The following is a 14,643-nucleotide window of genomic DNA, read 5'->3' on the forward strand; positions in this document are numbered from 1 at the left end:
GGTGACTAATTTTGTCTGAGCACAGCGAATGAGGTCTCCAGTGATGTGCCCTGTGTCTCTGTTCCTATCTATATTGAAGCATGGAGAATCTGCCTGGAAACAAAAATGTGGACTGAAGAAATACTGAAAGATATCAAACTAGGAGGAATCACTGGAGTATACGAGGTGAAGAATTAGGAAGAGTGCACTAGTTTGAAATAATAGGTCCCAAATGGGACAGCTATCTACTTAAAATGTAAGGTGTGTTTTGGTTTGGGGTCAAAGGGACTTTGACTGGACAATCCAATATCCAGGTAGAAGAAATCAGGCTCAAGAGTCCAGTCATGGGGGAATGAATGAAAGGCACTGATTTTTTTAATCCCTGTAAGCACTGTGTGACTGAACTCACTGGCTCAGTTCTGGGTCCATCTCTTAACCAGGTCACCCACAGCAGGGGCCAAGAGACATGTCTGGAAGCCATATCCTAGGAGGGAATGAAGACTTTCTGTCAAGAAGAGATACTGGGGGAGGCTCTGTCAGTTCTTTTCAAATATTTAGAGTGCTACCATGGAGACAAATGTTTACAGTTTGTTCCAAGTCCCAGAGAAAGCTAAGGCAGAGAGGCAGGTGGCGGATGGGATGCAGGCTTCCGATGAGGCAGTCCCTTGCCCCCAGACCCATCTTCCTCTGTGTGTAGTGAGCTTCTTATTGATGGAGGAGTTCAAGCAGAAACTCTCTGCCCCTCTGCCAGAAATACTGTCATCAGATTCCAAATGGGGAAGGGGCTAGGACTATGTGATTACAAAACTCTAAGCTCCCTTGTCACTTGGAAGCTGTGGATGAACATTCATCTCGTGTTAGAGGCATCTACGAGCCAAATGGGCATCGCTGGTTTGTGTGTGTGTCAACGCGTGCAGAGAAATGATGGAAAACAGTATGTGTGCTGTGTATTCAGGCCCCTCCTGGCCTCTTCTCGGGCCCCTCACAACCTTGACTTTGAAGCTGGGTATTGACCTTACAGACTCATTGATTGCCTGGAGGTCAGGAACAGATCTCAGTATGACAGATGACCCCCACAGGCTTGCATCTTCACAAGAGGGCTCCAGATAGCCTCAAGAACGGAGCAGAAGAAAACTGCACCTGTTTGGATGAGAGCTCCTTGGCAATGAATGTCAGAAGCATGCCTTGAGAGCTAGGGTTTGCTAGCTCCAACCCTAAGAACTCAGCAGTTAGAGTTAGGGCTAGGGCTAGGGCTAGGGCTAGGGCTAGGGCTAGGGCTAGGGCTAGGGCTAGGGCTAGGGCTAGGACTAGGGTTTGGGCTAGGGTTAGGATTAGGGTTAGGGTTAGGAGTTAGGAATTAGGGCTTGGGGTTAGGGTTAGAGCTAGGGTTAAGTTAGGAAAATGTTGAAGCATATTTTACTTAATTGTCTTTCCCAGACTTCTCTGCCAGCTTGAGACACCTTTGGGACTTCTTGATACTGAATTTCTTTCCAGGGGAAGAAAAATAGCCCCTTACTTACAAAAAGACTCTACCAAGGAAAGCTCAACAGATTTGATGCTAAGGGCCCTGATGACTGCAGCCAGAACTATCCAGAACAATAGAACCATCAGTATCCATAGTAACTGTGCCTCTCTGTTATTGGCAAGGTTGTTCTCAGTACTTGTGGGGAGTAGGGGGAATCAGTTGTGTTCAATATGAAAGCAAGCCTTGTAGACTATGAAGTACTCATGGAAAAGTAGGTGACCAAAGTTCATGGGTCGGGAGGAAGATTCCAGAGGTGTGAGTCACTAAGCCTGGAGCACTTGGTAGAATTTCTCTTACACTTCCGGTTTTCTTGAACACCTGTGTGCACTCTAGACATCCTCTGGGACAATGAAAGACTATACGACTATTTTACTACAGAAGCCCACTGAGGGAGTGTCTATCCCCCTCTCCAACACAGACGGTACCATCTCAGCTTGCTGTAGATCCTTAGCTTCAGACCCTGGAGCTGAAGGTGAGAATTTCTAGTCTTAGGGAGACAAACTTGGGACTGTGTCCAAAAAGGCTGACCTTTCTTGGATCACCTGGTATCACACTACAAAACATCCAATTGACTGAATTTAGAGACAAATGAATCATGGATCAGTCATTAAAACATTTTTGGTTTTTTTTTTTTTAATAAGGTAGGTGGGAGCAAAAAAAATGACATGTGCAATACAGATATTTTTAAATCCAGAAAACAGAGCCCCCAGCAAACCTCTCAGGATGTCAGAACCTCTTAAACCAGGACACTTTGTTTCCTGTCTGTGGTGGTTGGAAAAAGCATTAGATAAGGGGAGATGGCAAATCCAGATGTCCTTCGGAGCAACCCTGCAGCTGGTACGAGTTCCTAGATCACATGCTTGTACAAGGCTTCTGCTGGGGCCTGTTAGATCAGGAAATGTGCGAGTCTGCAGTGTTTATCGCATGCCTTCCTTTCTACACAGTTCTTAAGGGCTCCTTCCCCAAATAAAGTAAACAAGAGGTTGGAGATACCGCTCAGTTGGTAGAGTGCTTGCCTAACATGCACGAAGCCCAGGGTTCGACCCCCAGCACCACATAAAACTGGGTATGATAGTAGCACAAAGTAAGCAGGACAGACTAGAAGTGCCATGGGATGGTGCCTATTCTGAGGGATGCCCTGAGCCTCAGTATCATTGCTAAGACAGTAGACAGACCAAGACATCCCGAGTTGTCAACAGAGAGACACGCTGCAGAGCCAGAAGGCCATTTATGTCCCTTGAATCTACGGGCTAACATTCTTCTGGAAAGATGGTGGGGCCTGAAAAAGCCCCTCCCCACTTTTTCCCCTGTAACCACAGGGACTGGGCAATGAACCCAGGTTTTTATTAGTCACTGTCAGTGCCAGATGTTTCCACGTCTCCCTCCCAACCACAGCCTTATCTGCCTGCATCTGGAGGTCCAGAAAAAGGTCTCTAGAGAGACTTCCTGCAAAGAGGGCACTTCCCAGCTGGGTCTATGATCTCAGCACTGGGGCAGAGGGGCAGGTTGTGTTTAAGAAAGGGGATCAGTTTCCATCTGGGTGTAGTTTGGAAGATTCCGTATAGCTTCCCAGCTAGTTTGGGAAAAGCTGAACGACTTCCTTCCTGCAAAAGAGAGAAGTTGACAATGGTGCTTTGCCTAACTCTTAGGAGGGGAATAGAAAGGGTTAAGCAGGGCATCCTCTGGGGGCTGAGCTGGCTGATCAGGTGTGGTTCTCTGTGGAATCTTTCTTTTCCACCATTCTGTGAGCATGCGTAGAAAGACATACAGGACCTTACTCTGTTCATAATCTGCGCTCTATTAACTGAGAACCTCTATGTAGCTGGGACTGTTGGCTACCATAAGGTACACAAGACAATAAGCTGTAAGGTACCCCCTCCCCCAGCTTTTTTTTTTTCAACCGAAAATAGGTCACCATGTCTGAAAAGCAGAGGGTGTTTATGTGGCAAACAGAACCAAATATTTGAAATCTCACACATCCCAGCAAATCTGGAAACTTGGTTCTGGAGGGTTGCCCATGCAGCCCTTTGCAAAGCATAGATAGATACTGGTAGAAGAAGCCATGAGACCAAACAAACAAGCAGCATTGTAGTCACTAGACTGTGCAAGCAGTATGCTTTGCTTTAGATGTGATGAACCCATGAGCTGTATGTGCGCCAACTTTGAGAGCTGTGGATTGGACTGGAACATTGAATGGTGGTTTGGAGAAGAAATGAATGGGAGAGGTGGCAGGAAAGTTTGCATCTGTGGATTCTGGGTCTCAGATTCTGGGTCTGTAGCGCTGTTCTCTGAGACTGTAGGGTAGCCTAGTGATGAGTATAGCTGGACTAGTAGAGTCCAAGCTGGCTCTGCCACATGCCCTAGAGTCCAGGTACATGAACCATGCTGGAAGATGAACACTGAATCTCTCCCTTCATCACCAAAAGGCTGTTGTAACAAGGATCTATTGGCTCATTCATTCTCTGAGCCCTAGGCTGGGCACAAAGATGAAAGGGATTGATGGATAGTCTTGCTCTTCTTGAGCTTACTGTCTAGCAGTAGAGAAAGATGATGCTTTGTTGCCATGGTGATGATTGCTATATACAATCAAAGGCCCAGCATAGGACTTGCTGAGTCTGTGGCCTCAGAACCCAGGCAAGACCAGAGAAGCTGCTGGGCCACAAGGGGTTGGTGGCTGGAGCAGGTGTCTCGCCAGCTTCCTGCCTGCAGTAGGGCTGGCCTACTCTCTAAAGAAACCTCTGTTACCTGCACACATTCTTCCAGGCTGGAAAAATGAAAGCATTTTCCAGCAGCGGTGCAGAGCTCCTGATTTATAGGAGGCCCAGCCAGACAGCCGGCTTGTTTCTCTAGTGGCGTCAGTATGAGTTCAGCTCTCTACACCGTCCCAACTGCATCCCCTTCACTCCCAGTTCAGTCCAGCGCAGAGCTGAGCAATGGAAACCACAGAGCAGGGCCTGGTAGTACAGGCCTGGGATCTCAGCTACTTGGCAGGCTGAGGTAGGAAGATTACAAGTTCAAAGTCTTTCTGGGCTACAGAGTGAGTCAAAAGCTGGCCTAGACAACTTAGTGACACCCTGATTCACAAGAAAAAGTAAAAAGAAGACTAAAGATGTAGGTCAGTGGTGAAGTATTTGCTCAGTGGGGGGTCTGATGTACTAGATTCAATCCCCTAGCACTGCAAAATGAGAAAGAAAGAAAATCACAGGCGGGGTGGTATATGGTGTAATTCTTAGTGAGCTAAAGTAGAAGGGTGGCGAGTTCAAGACCAGCCTGATCCATATAACAAGAGAGACCATGCCTCAAAGAAGATAGATAGATAGATAGATAGATAGATAGATAGATAGATGTCACAGAAGCAACTTTCCTCTTCCTCTTTGTTCTACTGTCCCAGTCAGAATGTTACTGGCAATTCTTTAACATCTTAATTTCCAATTCAATTGTAAGTATTGAATAATAATACTTTAGGCAGATTCTTCTAACAACATTCACAGACAGTACCCACCTCCCTAGTCTATCTTTGCCTGTGCTGAACATCAGATGTTGTGGGATACTTCAGCTCAGTGACTATAGGATCTTATAAGATCCTAGGAGAGGAAGGGAATAAAGAAGTGTGTGTGTGTGTGTGTGTGCACATAGAGGATAGATGACACCCTTAGATGCTGTTCCCCATCTACCCTGCTGTTTGGACATTCTCTCATCTTGGTCTTGCTGGTTAGGCTAGACCATCTAACCAGTTAGCCCCAGGGATCTACCTGTCTCTACTTCCTCAACATTGGGCTCACAGTATGTGCTTCAAACATGTGTTCTGAGGAATCAAACCTGGGTCCCTATGCTTTCCCAGGAAACACTTTGCTAACTGAGCCACCTCCCCAGCTCTTCTGTGTCCAGATCTTAGGATAAAAGAAGATGAAATGTTGAACAGCTCGGGTACAAGAGGTGCAGATGTTCTGTGTCTATTCACAGGTCCCACAAGAAGTACTTGTGCTATGGTAAGAGGCAAGGACTGCCTGTTTGTTAGACATTAAACAAAGACTAAAAAGAGTCTAATGATTTTCTTGGCTTTAGTACCCACCATATTTAGCTAAGTTGCTCTCTTGTTACATCTTTTTAAAAAAAAACAACATTGACTAATGCAAAAAAAAAAAAAAAAGTTTTTCTGTTTGTTTGCTACTGAGGTCCTCATACATGCTAAGCAAATGCTGTACCTCTAAACTACATGCCTGCTGTAGCCTCCTCCTCCTCCTCCTCCTCCTTTTTCCTTCTTTATTAAATTTTAAATTTTGAGACAGTGTCAATTGCTCAAGCTGGCTTTGGACTCTCTAAAGCCCAAACAAGCCTTGAACTTACAGCCACCCTGCCTCAGTCTCCTGGTTATTAGGATCACAGGTCTACACCACCAGACCTATAAAAAGATGATGCACAGTCACAATCCTATAGGAAGACAAAATCATATGGAATAATAGAAAGCAACACAAAGTAACCTGTAATTGGGAGGGGTGGGGCTGATGTAACAGTCATCTTGGAGGCTTACTGATGAATAAACTTGCCTTTTTCTAGTTCTTTCTGAACTCTTGGTGACTGGCTCAACTCGGCTTAAACTCCTCTTGAAGTTGACTGATTCAATCTGGCTCCTCTTAGCTTCTACTGAATTGCTGTGCTTGGCCTCAAACTAATTCTGGCAATTTGTTCTAATCTTCTGGCTCCTTCTTTTTGCAGGATATTTGATCACATTGTGAACCAGATTGTGAACTAGAAAAAGCTGTTTCTTGTTGTGGTGTGGCTCAGCCCTAGCATACACTTTGAATCCAAGAGCTTTTGTAAACAGGATTAAATAGAGTCAACCCTAGGTCATGAGGCTGAGTAAGCAACCATTTGACAGGGAGTGAGCAAAAGAAAACACAGGAAGTAGAAAGGAGGGTCATTGAGTTGATGGTTATTTAAGATAGTGTAGAAAAAGAGGAATTTTTCCCTTTGGGACATCCATAGAGTAGGAAGGTCAGCTGGGTGTTTTCTCTGCCTCAATGAGCAAGGAGGCCTTCACTTAAACATCTGGTTCCTAAGTCTTTATTGGTAAAATCAAACGTCTGGGATTTTGTTTTTTAAAAAACAGCACCTTTTTACTCTCTGGCTTCAATTGCCTCTGCTGACCTGCACTGAGCTACATGAGCTCATTAGTGAACTCCACTCCACACCGCACTGCTCTCACTTCATTAATTCCCAGATGACTCAACTCCCAACTCACTGACGAACTGAACTGAACTCTTTCACTCCCCCTATACTGCTCTTAAACAATTTTTCTCCTGAGAGTTGGACATATCCTGTCTCTTACTCATTCTGTCACATCTTTCTCTGATTCATCACCTTGTCTGCCCCTCAATTAGATGTCATTGTTAGGGATTAAAGGTGTACAAAATGATTCCAGCCAGAGGGATCAAAGGTGTGTGCTAAGGACAGCTCTGCATTCCAACCAACTCACAGCAAACCTAGATAGTCTTTGGATGTGATCAAAGCAGCCATGTTGCTGGATTAAAATTCCTCTATAGTAATTAATATGAGCCAAGGACTACAGCTCAAATGAGGGCATCAGAAAGCAGATACTGGAGGAATTTAAAAAAAAAAAAAAGAATCTAATCTAAATGGGTGAGAGAGATATTTGGGGAATGCTGAACAGATAGCTCAGCCAACAATTACTTGCCTCACAGGTAAGAGGACCTTGGCTTGATCATGAGCAATCACATAAAAAAGATAGACATGGAAGCCCATGTTTATAATTCTATGCTGTGGGACAGAAACAGAAGGATCCCTGGGTCTCACTGTCCAGCTGTTATAGCTGAATCAGCAAGTTTCAGGTTCAGTGAGAGAGTCTGTCAAAAAAAAAAAAAAAAGATGGAGTACAAGATACCAGACTTTGACCTCTGGCTTTTACACACCTGGCAGCAAACATGCACGAACTCATATATACACTCATGCAAATAAATATTCTTAAAAACTGAAGAGATATTTGGATCAGGATCAGTGTTTCATGGAGAATGTGGTAAAGCTTCTGTCTCTACTAGCTTTATGACAGCAAGCAGCTTGCATGTCCAGTTGACCTGTGTATCTCAGGGTCTTATGCAGGGCTTCGGACATAGTACCACTCTATAAACACATATGAAGGAATAAATGTATATATGGGTTAATCAAGCAATCAATGTTTTTTTGCTTTTTTATTTTTTTATTATTTTGTTTATTTACATCCCAAATGCTGCCCCTCCCATCCCTCCTTCCAGAGTTTTTCCCCTATCCCCCCTCCCCTTCGACTCTGAAAGGGTGCTCCCCATACCCACCTCCCCTGGGGCATTACGTCTCTACAGGATTAGTCACCTCCTCTCCCACTGAGGCCAGACAAGGCAGTCCTCTGCTATATATGCCAATCAATATTTTGGGGTTTTGTTTGTTTGTTTGTTTGTTTGTTTAACCTGATTGTTGGTTGGAGAGAATTGCAGGGAATGGCTAAAGCCAGTGCCCTGGAGAAATCCAGGAATGTCTGAATGATACACAGTGGTCATTGTGAATGAAAGTAGCAATGGACTGGATTGGAGACTGGCCATGGACTGTACTAGATCTCAGAAGACATGTAGTGGATTGAGGTGGTAGAATTTTTTATGATTATTGAAGGAATTTATTTAAATTAGAATAAAGTAGAAAATATTGCTTATTGGGTTGAAAAGAAGCAATGTTCATAATATTGAAAAACACTGGTTTCAGGAGCTCAATATTTTATTGGTCTGTTTCAGTTCAAAGCCAGTGAGGTGGTAGAATTTTAATGGCCTGTTTAAATATTCACAATTGTCCTGTGTCTTAGTTAGGGTTTTACTGCTGTGAACAGGTACCATGACCAAGGCAACTCTTATAAGGACATTTAAGTGGAGCTGGCTTATAGGTTCAGAGTTTTGGTCCATTATCATCAAGGAGGGAGGATCGCAGCATCCAGGCAGGCATGATGCAGTGGGAGATGAGAGTTCTAGATCTTCATCTGAAGGCTGCTAGGAGAAGATTGGTTTCCAGGAAGCTAGGATGAGGGTCTTAAATCCCACACCCATGCCCACAGTGACACACTTCTTCCAACAAGGCCACATATCCTAATAGTACCATTCCCTGGGCCAAGCACATACAAACCACCACATCCTACATGCTTGTTTGGGCCACAGATGTGTAGATAGGAAATCAGTGCAGAAGAAGAGGTGTTGCTAGGGCCAAATGGGCCATAGGGATGAAGAAGAGAGCAGAAGAAAAGGTGCAGGAAGTATAGTCTGCAAAGTTGGGCAGGAGGCACTCACTTGATGGCTCTGTCTGTATAAGGAAGAATTGTGGTCATCTGGGTTGGTTGTTATGAGATGTTGAGAAAGGGTTGGGAGAGACATGGGTCTGAATGTAACTGCCCACTTCAAAAAGAATAGTCAAATACAGTGTGCTGCAGGCCTTTCAAGCAAGATGCAGAAACGTGTTAGCAATGGAGGACAGACCAAGTGACCGAGCTATCCCAACCAATGGTACATCCCAGGAGGATGTTGGTATAATGACATTTCCTCCACTCTGTCTGTAGCCCTGAGTGAATTCCAATAAGAGGTTAAATTAAGGCTTCTTGAACAGAGGGAAGAGATAAGGTACCAAGCTAAGATCTGCCTGGTTTTGCAGAGAGGTCATTTGCTCACTACAGAGTTTCCAGTCCCTCTAAAAAGGAGTTGGTTGCAAGCTGTGTGCTTCTTGCTTTGCCTCTCCTTGCCTCATACCCTAAGGCAGCTAACCTTTCCAAATGGGTGACTCCTCATGGGCAGAGACCCCAGATTACCAAATTCCATGGCTTACGGGTCACCAGTAGATGCTGTGCCTGTTAAAAGGTTCAAGGCATAAGCCTGATGTCCATTTCCTGCTCATTCAGTCTACCCTCTTCCCACCAGTCCAGCAGCTACAGCATGGCAGGCTCCTGACCTCACTGTATCTTGGTTTCTTTTGCTGAGAATGTATGTTAGTCACTCCCAGGGCCTGCCTGAGAAGTAGGGATTAGTTCTGTGGGGAACAAGGGGAAAGGGTTCTACAAGACCCTGGAAGGAAAGCTTATTGGAGCTCTGGACACTTTGTTTTGGGCAAGAGGACCAGCATTTAGGTAAATATTAGTTAGAATTCAAGACATTCCAGGTCTTTAATCTACAAATTGGATCATTGGGATGGTCCAGTGATAAAGGCGCTTTCCTCAAAGCCTGATGACCCGAGTTTAATCCATAGGGCTATCCTCTATCCTCTACACATGCTGTGGCATGTGCACCCACATACACGTTCTCAACACATACACAAACAGACAAATAACTGTAACAAGACGTTAACATATCTACGGGGGTGGAGGAGAAGGAACTACCCATTTTGATATTTCAAGCAAACATCTTTGGGAGCTGAAGTTCTGGGAAAAAGAAAATCCTTGTGGTTCTGGAGGGATTCCACAGCCGTGAGGTAGGAGGGAGGAGGCGCGTGCAGGCATCTGCCTTCTAACCCTGAGGTTTCCCAGGACCTGAGGCAGCTGCAGAGCTCACATGAGCCCTGAGTACGTGCCACCGAAGCTTGCCTACCACTTCCTTGGCTCAAGGACAAGAGACACTCACTCATCCCTCACATCCACCATCCTCTGACTCATAGTCCTTCTGGGGACAGCCTTGAACTTCTAATATACACAGTGCCAGGCAGCCCTGAGGGGACCACCCAGAAGTCAGAGCAGCAGGCTAACCAGTATCAGAGTCACTACACTATTGGGCAAGAAAGGCGTGTAGAACAGATAGTGCTCAGAGACCAGTTGTCACTAACCCTGTAAGCTGGAATAGAGGCAGCTCCGTTTTTATTTTTACCCGCTTATTAATAAGATCATAAAGTTGAACAAGTTGCCTAACCTCACCAAATTTTCTCATGTTCTTACCTGTAATCAGGGACGTGCCGTTTGCTATCCTGTAGGTTTTGTGGGAGTTGTAGAAGGGAAGAGATGTAAGGTTCTGTTCACAGAGCCTCAAATGCGGTCGACTGATACTTGATTTGCAATGGCCTTTGCCATTAAAGAAGAAACAGGGCACAGAGAGGGCCACAGAGGAGTCTGGTAAGGCCCGTGGACATCAGACTGTATTCTGTTGAGTGACTACATGAACGAGTGGACAGCATGGATGGTTCTGGTTTTAATTACTTCTATTGCTTTGACAAAACATCACACCAAGGCAACTTACAAAGGAAAGTGTTTCACTAGGCTTATGGTTTTAGGGAGTTATTGTTCATGACGACAGAGCAAAGGTACGGCAGCAGGACAAGCTGGGAGCTCACATCTTGATCAACAGATAGGAGACCAGAGGGAGGCACAATGGGAATGGCAGGAGTCTTTTGAAACCTCAAGCCTGACCTAAGTGACACACCTCCTCCAAGGAGGCCACACCTCCTAGTCCTTCCCATATGGTTCCACCAACTGAGGACCAAGTAGTGAAACGTGAGCCATTCCTATTCAAACCACCGTAGTACCTGCCAGAGGGACTTGATTCCACAGGTAAAGATAGATGCTCTACCTCAGAAAAATGAGTGTGAAGCCCATTCTGACTGCTTGCTTTCTTTACTGTTGCAGGGATTGAATCTGTTTCTCTCTTCTCCTTCCCTCAGGTACATATTCTGTACATACAAAGACAGATACAGACCATCATAAACCACCATACACATATATGAACAAAGACTCACATGACATGCAGCCTTGTACCATATACATACAAATGTACACAAATTCACAGGCATAGTACTAGCTCCCAGATACACAAAGACAGATTTAAATTTGTGGATACTTAGACACCAGGAAGATATATGTACCTTACATGCATACACATGTACCATTATGCACGCACACATATGTGCATCACACAGACACACATGTATGGGTTGAGCTGGGAGAGGAATGAAGACAATGACAGCTAAGGCTTACCCTGGGGCTCACTATCTTTGCTGTGAAGCCCACAGGTTGGCTAATGGGTTGTATCCTGTCCTAAATCAAGGCAAGAAAGGAGATCAATGTTCCAACAAGCATGACTGTTCGTGGCCTCAGGCCCTGTGCAGATTCCGTGTCAGGGTGGCTGCTGGGCTTCCCAGCCAGCTATTCCCTCTATAGTTCCATGGTATAGGGCTCATACCTCCCATCCATAAGGTTCTACAACTGCTGACGGCCAAGGAAAGATCTGTGAATGGAATCTGTCGGCTGTGCTAGCCGTGGATGACAGGGACAACCATAACTCTCCTTCTGGGCATGAGGCATCCACACTGGGTGCCAGGAGCCTCCTGCTGTGGGAAGAGGCAGGGAGGGGTTGGATTAGCCCTCAGGCCACTTCTTGGCTCATCACTGCCCATGTGTCTAGGTTGCACGAGTCCTGTGGGCTGATGAGAGCTGTAAAGGATCCAGTCAGGGGAAAACATAATCCTACCCCAGCAGCTTTCCTTCCGCTTGGTGTGGAGGGAGCTGGGGCCAAATGCCATCCCTCTCGGCTGGCTGCATACTTTCCACTGTTGTGCAGAACCTGTGGAGTGAGGCCTGGCTCTGGACTCTGAAGCCTGTGGTGGGAGACATTAATCCCTGGGCACCCAAATAATGGCTCTGTTCAATCTCTGACTCATTTGCATTCTGGCTGGACAGGGCACTTGGGTCACTGGAGTCTTCCTTTCAGCTTGACCCTTGCCAGCCCCACCTCTCCCTCCCTGACCCTGCTCAGGGTGTGCCTGAGGTGTGGCTTGGGGTGGTCCGAGGAAGCAATTAGAATTACTAGCTTTTGCATCTGTAAATTGTGGACAGTGGCAATAAACCACATTAGCCTACTTAAGGGTTAGATAAGAGGCTGCCCGGGAAGTGTTTGACATAAACGTGCTAAGCATGTTAACAGCTGTTGATATCATATGCTGGTCCATTGTACCAGGGCGAATTGGAGCTGGGGACATCGAGCAGGGAGGGAGGCGTAGCTGGAATCAGCCTGGAAAGATTGTGGACATTGATAACTTAGACAGCTGCGTGTTATAGAAAAAAAAAGGGGGGGTCTGGTTGAGGAGCAAGTAGAGATAAGTGCTTTAGACAGGACTCTCTGGCTAGTCCCATGGCAGACAGAGGCAGGGACTCTTGCAAGGTATGCTGATGGCTCCAGGAGGACAAGGGTAGAGAACTGGAAGTGAGACATTCTGGATTTGAACATTGGTGTGCTATGCCTTGGAGAAGCATGAAAAGTGTCAGGGTAACTATGAGGGCCCTTCCCCGGTCACTTCTCTCCCCGTTGCCTCTGAAGGCTTCACTTCTCACACAAGGCCATTGCAGCTGGGTGTCCTGGAGCAGAGGATACCCCGGAGTGGGTACTTCCCCCCACCCTCTCCTCTAGTCTTCTGCTTCCTTCAGAAGCGTCCTGCCAACGAGTCCCTCCCAACCCAGACCCAAACTGCTACCCTCACTGACCCAGAAAGATTAGAAGGCAGCTTTCTAAGGGACTCAAGACATGCAGAATCTTGCCTTGCCACAGCCAAATAATCATCCCCCGCTCTATTTAGCTCACAGCTCCCCAGGTTCGAGGCTCCCCTACACACGACATGCTCAACACTGGGGGGCTTTGCTTCTTTCTCCGTAAGCCCCAAACCCTCATTTTGAGATTATGAAAAGACGAAGAAGACTTGCTCCCTTATGTGTATACATTTAAAGCCCATACAGGAAGAATCTATTACCTGTGGCTTCCCACATTTTTTAGAGGAAAATGGGGAGCTTGTGGGTGGGGAGAGGGATCAAGACATCTTAGAGAACTCCAAGTCATCAAGTGTGGTGCCTGCTACCACACTACCTCCCAATGTATAACAACTGGTAGTGCTATGTGCCCACTGGGAGAACGTGGGCCCCTCTGTAGAACCTGGAGAAAGGTGGGCCAGCAGAAATCAGTCTGTGGTTCCTGAGGAAGGAATTACTCTTGTCATAGCCCCTGACCTTCCACATCTCCTTCTTCACAGAGCCTAAATATACAGGTGGAAGACATCCGGATTCGGCCCATCCTTTCTGCCTTTCGCCATCGCAAGCCTGTGACAGAGGGCTACGTGGAGGTGAAGGAGGGCAAGGCTTGGAAGCAGATCTGCAACAAACACTGGACAGCCAAGAATTCCCACGTGGTCTGTGGCATGTTCGGCTTCCCTGCAGAGAAGACCTACAACCCCAAAGCCTATAAGTAAGAGGGGAGGACCAGTTGGGGCGGGGCTTCCTATTCTTGTGGTGTCAGTACAGTCCTAGTGAGGGCCCATTTCACTGCCTGCTTAGCCTTGCTTCTAAGTAACTCACACTCCTGAGGGGAGTAATAGAGATGATGGAACTAATGCTGCTCATAGGAAGGCTTACCCATAAGGCACCAAGTGCTCCAGCCCAGGAAAATCCCGCCGTCAGTTCCAGCAGCCACTGGGGAATGTATAGACTGTGTAAGCGCAATGCATAGGTTGTCCAAGGAGAGTTTTAGCTAAAGTTCATCTCACGTGGACCCAAAAGACTCCTATCCCTTTCTTGGGTAATTTTTTCCCCAGGTTTAGAAAATATAGCTGGAACAGACACACTGAGCCCCTGGCAGGCTCTCACAAAATCTAGCTTTCCCTTGGCTGGGGAGAAGCCACTGGGACTCTCTATGCTTCAACAGTAACTCAAACCCATTAACTGCTGTAGCTCTGCTGGCTTCCAGATTGGCAGAAGGCTGTCCCTAACCTCAGTCATCCAGGCCTGGGGGCGGCCAGTGCTTCCCTTCCCCTCACTTCATCTCTTGATTCTCTTGGGCCAGCTCAGCCAATGCAGGAGTGACTAAGATGGAGATGGGGGGTGGGGTGGTGCTCAGGCAGCTGAATGCCTGTGGAGGGTCGTGGTGGGCGGCACATTCCTGAGAGCTGATGTAAGACAGAACCAGGGCTGTCTGGGGGAAGACTGGACAGGTCTGAGGCAGCCCTATATGCCGGGTGAGAGAGGGTGGTGCTCGCCAACAGCTGGAAACAGACGGGCTTTCCTAAGCCAGTGGTGGGTTCAGTGTGCTCTGACCTGGAACAGCTAATGCTCCCCTGAGCATATTCTCTGGCACATGTGTGGAAGGGAGGTGAAGTTT

The 14,643-nt window shown here is 46.5% G+C and overlaps 1 protein-coding gene across 1 annotated transcript in view; it reads left to right on the plus strand.

Moving 5' to 3' along the window:
- Loxl2 (lysyl oxidase like 2) overlaps window positions 1–14,643 on the plus strand; it is a 100,952-nt gene that overhangs the window by 52,914 nt on the left and 33,395 nt on the right. The window contains exon 4 of the mRNA XM_021181545.3: window positions 13,523–13,734. Within this exon, the coding sequence (XP_021037204.1) occupies window positions 13,523–13,734 (212 nt within the window). The remainder of the gene's footprint in view (window positions 1–13,522; window positions 13,735–14,643) is intronic.

This window comes from Mus caroli, unplaced genomic scaffold (assembly GCF_978045245.1).
Source record: "Mus caroli unplaced genomic scaffold, Mus_caroli_1 scaffold_12, whole genome shotgun sequence".
Classification (NCBI taxonomy): domain Eukaryota; kingdom Metazoa; phylum Chordata; class Mammalia; order Rodentia; family Muridae; genus Mus; species Mus caroli.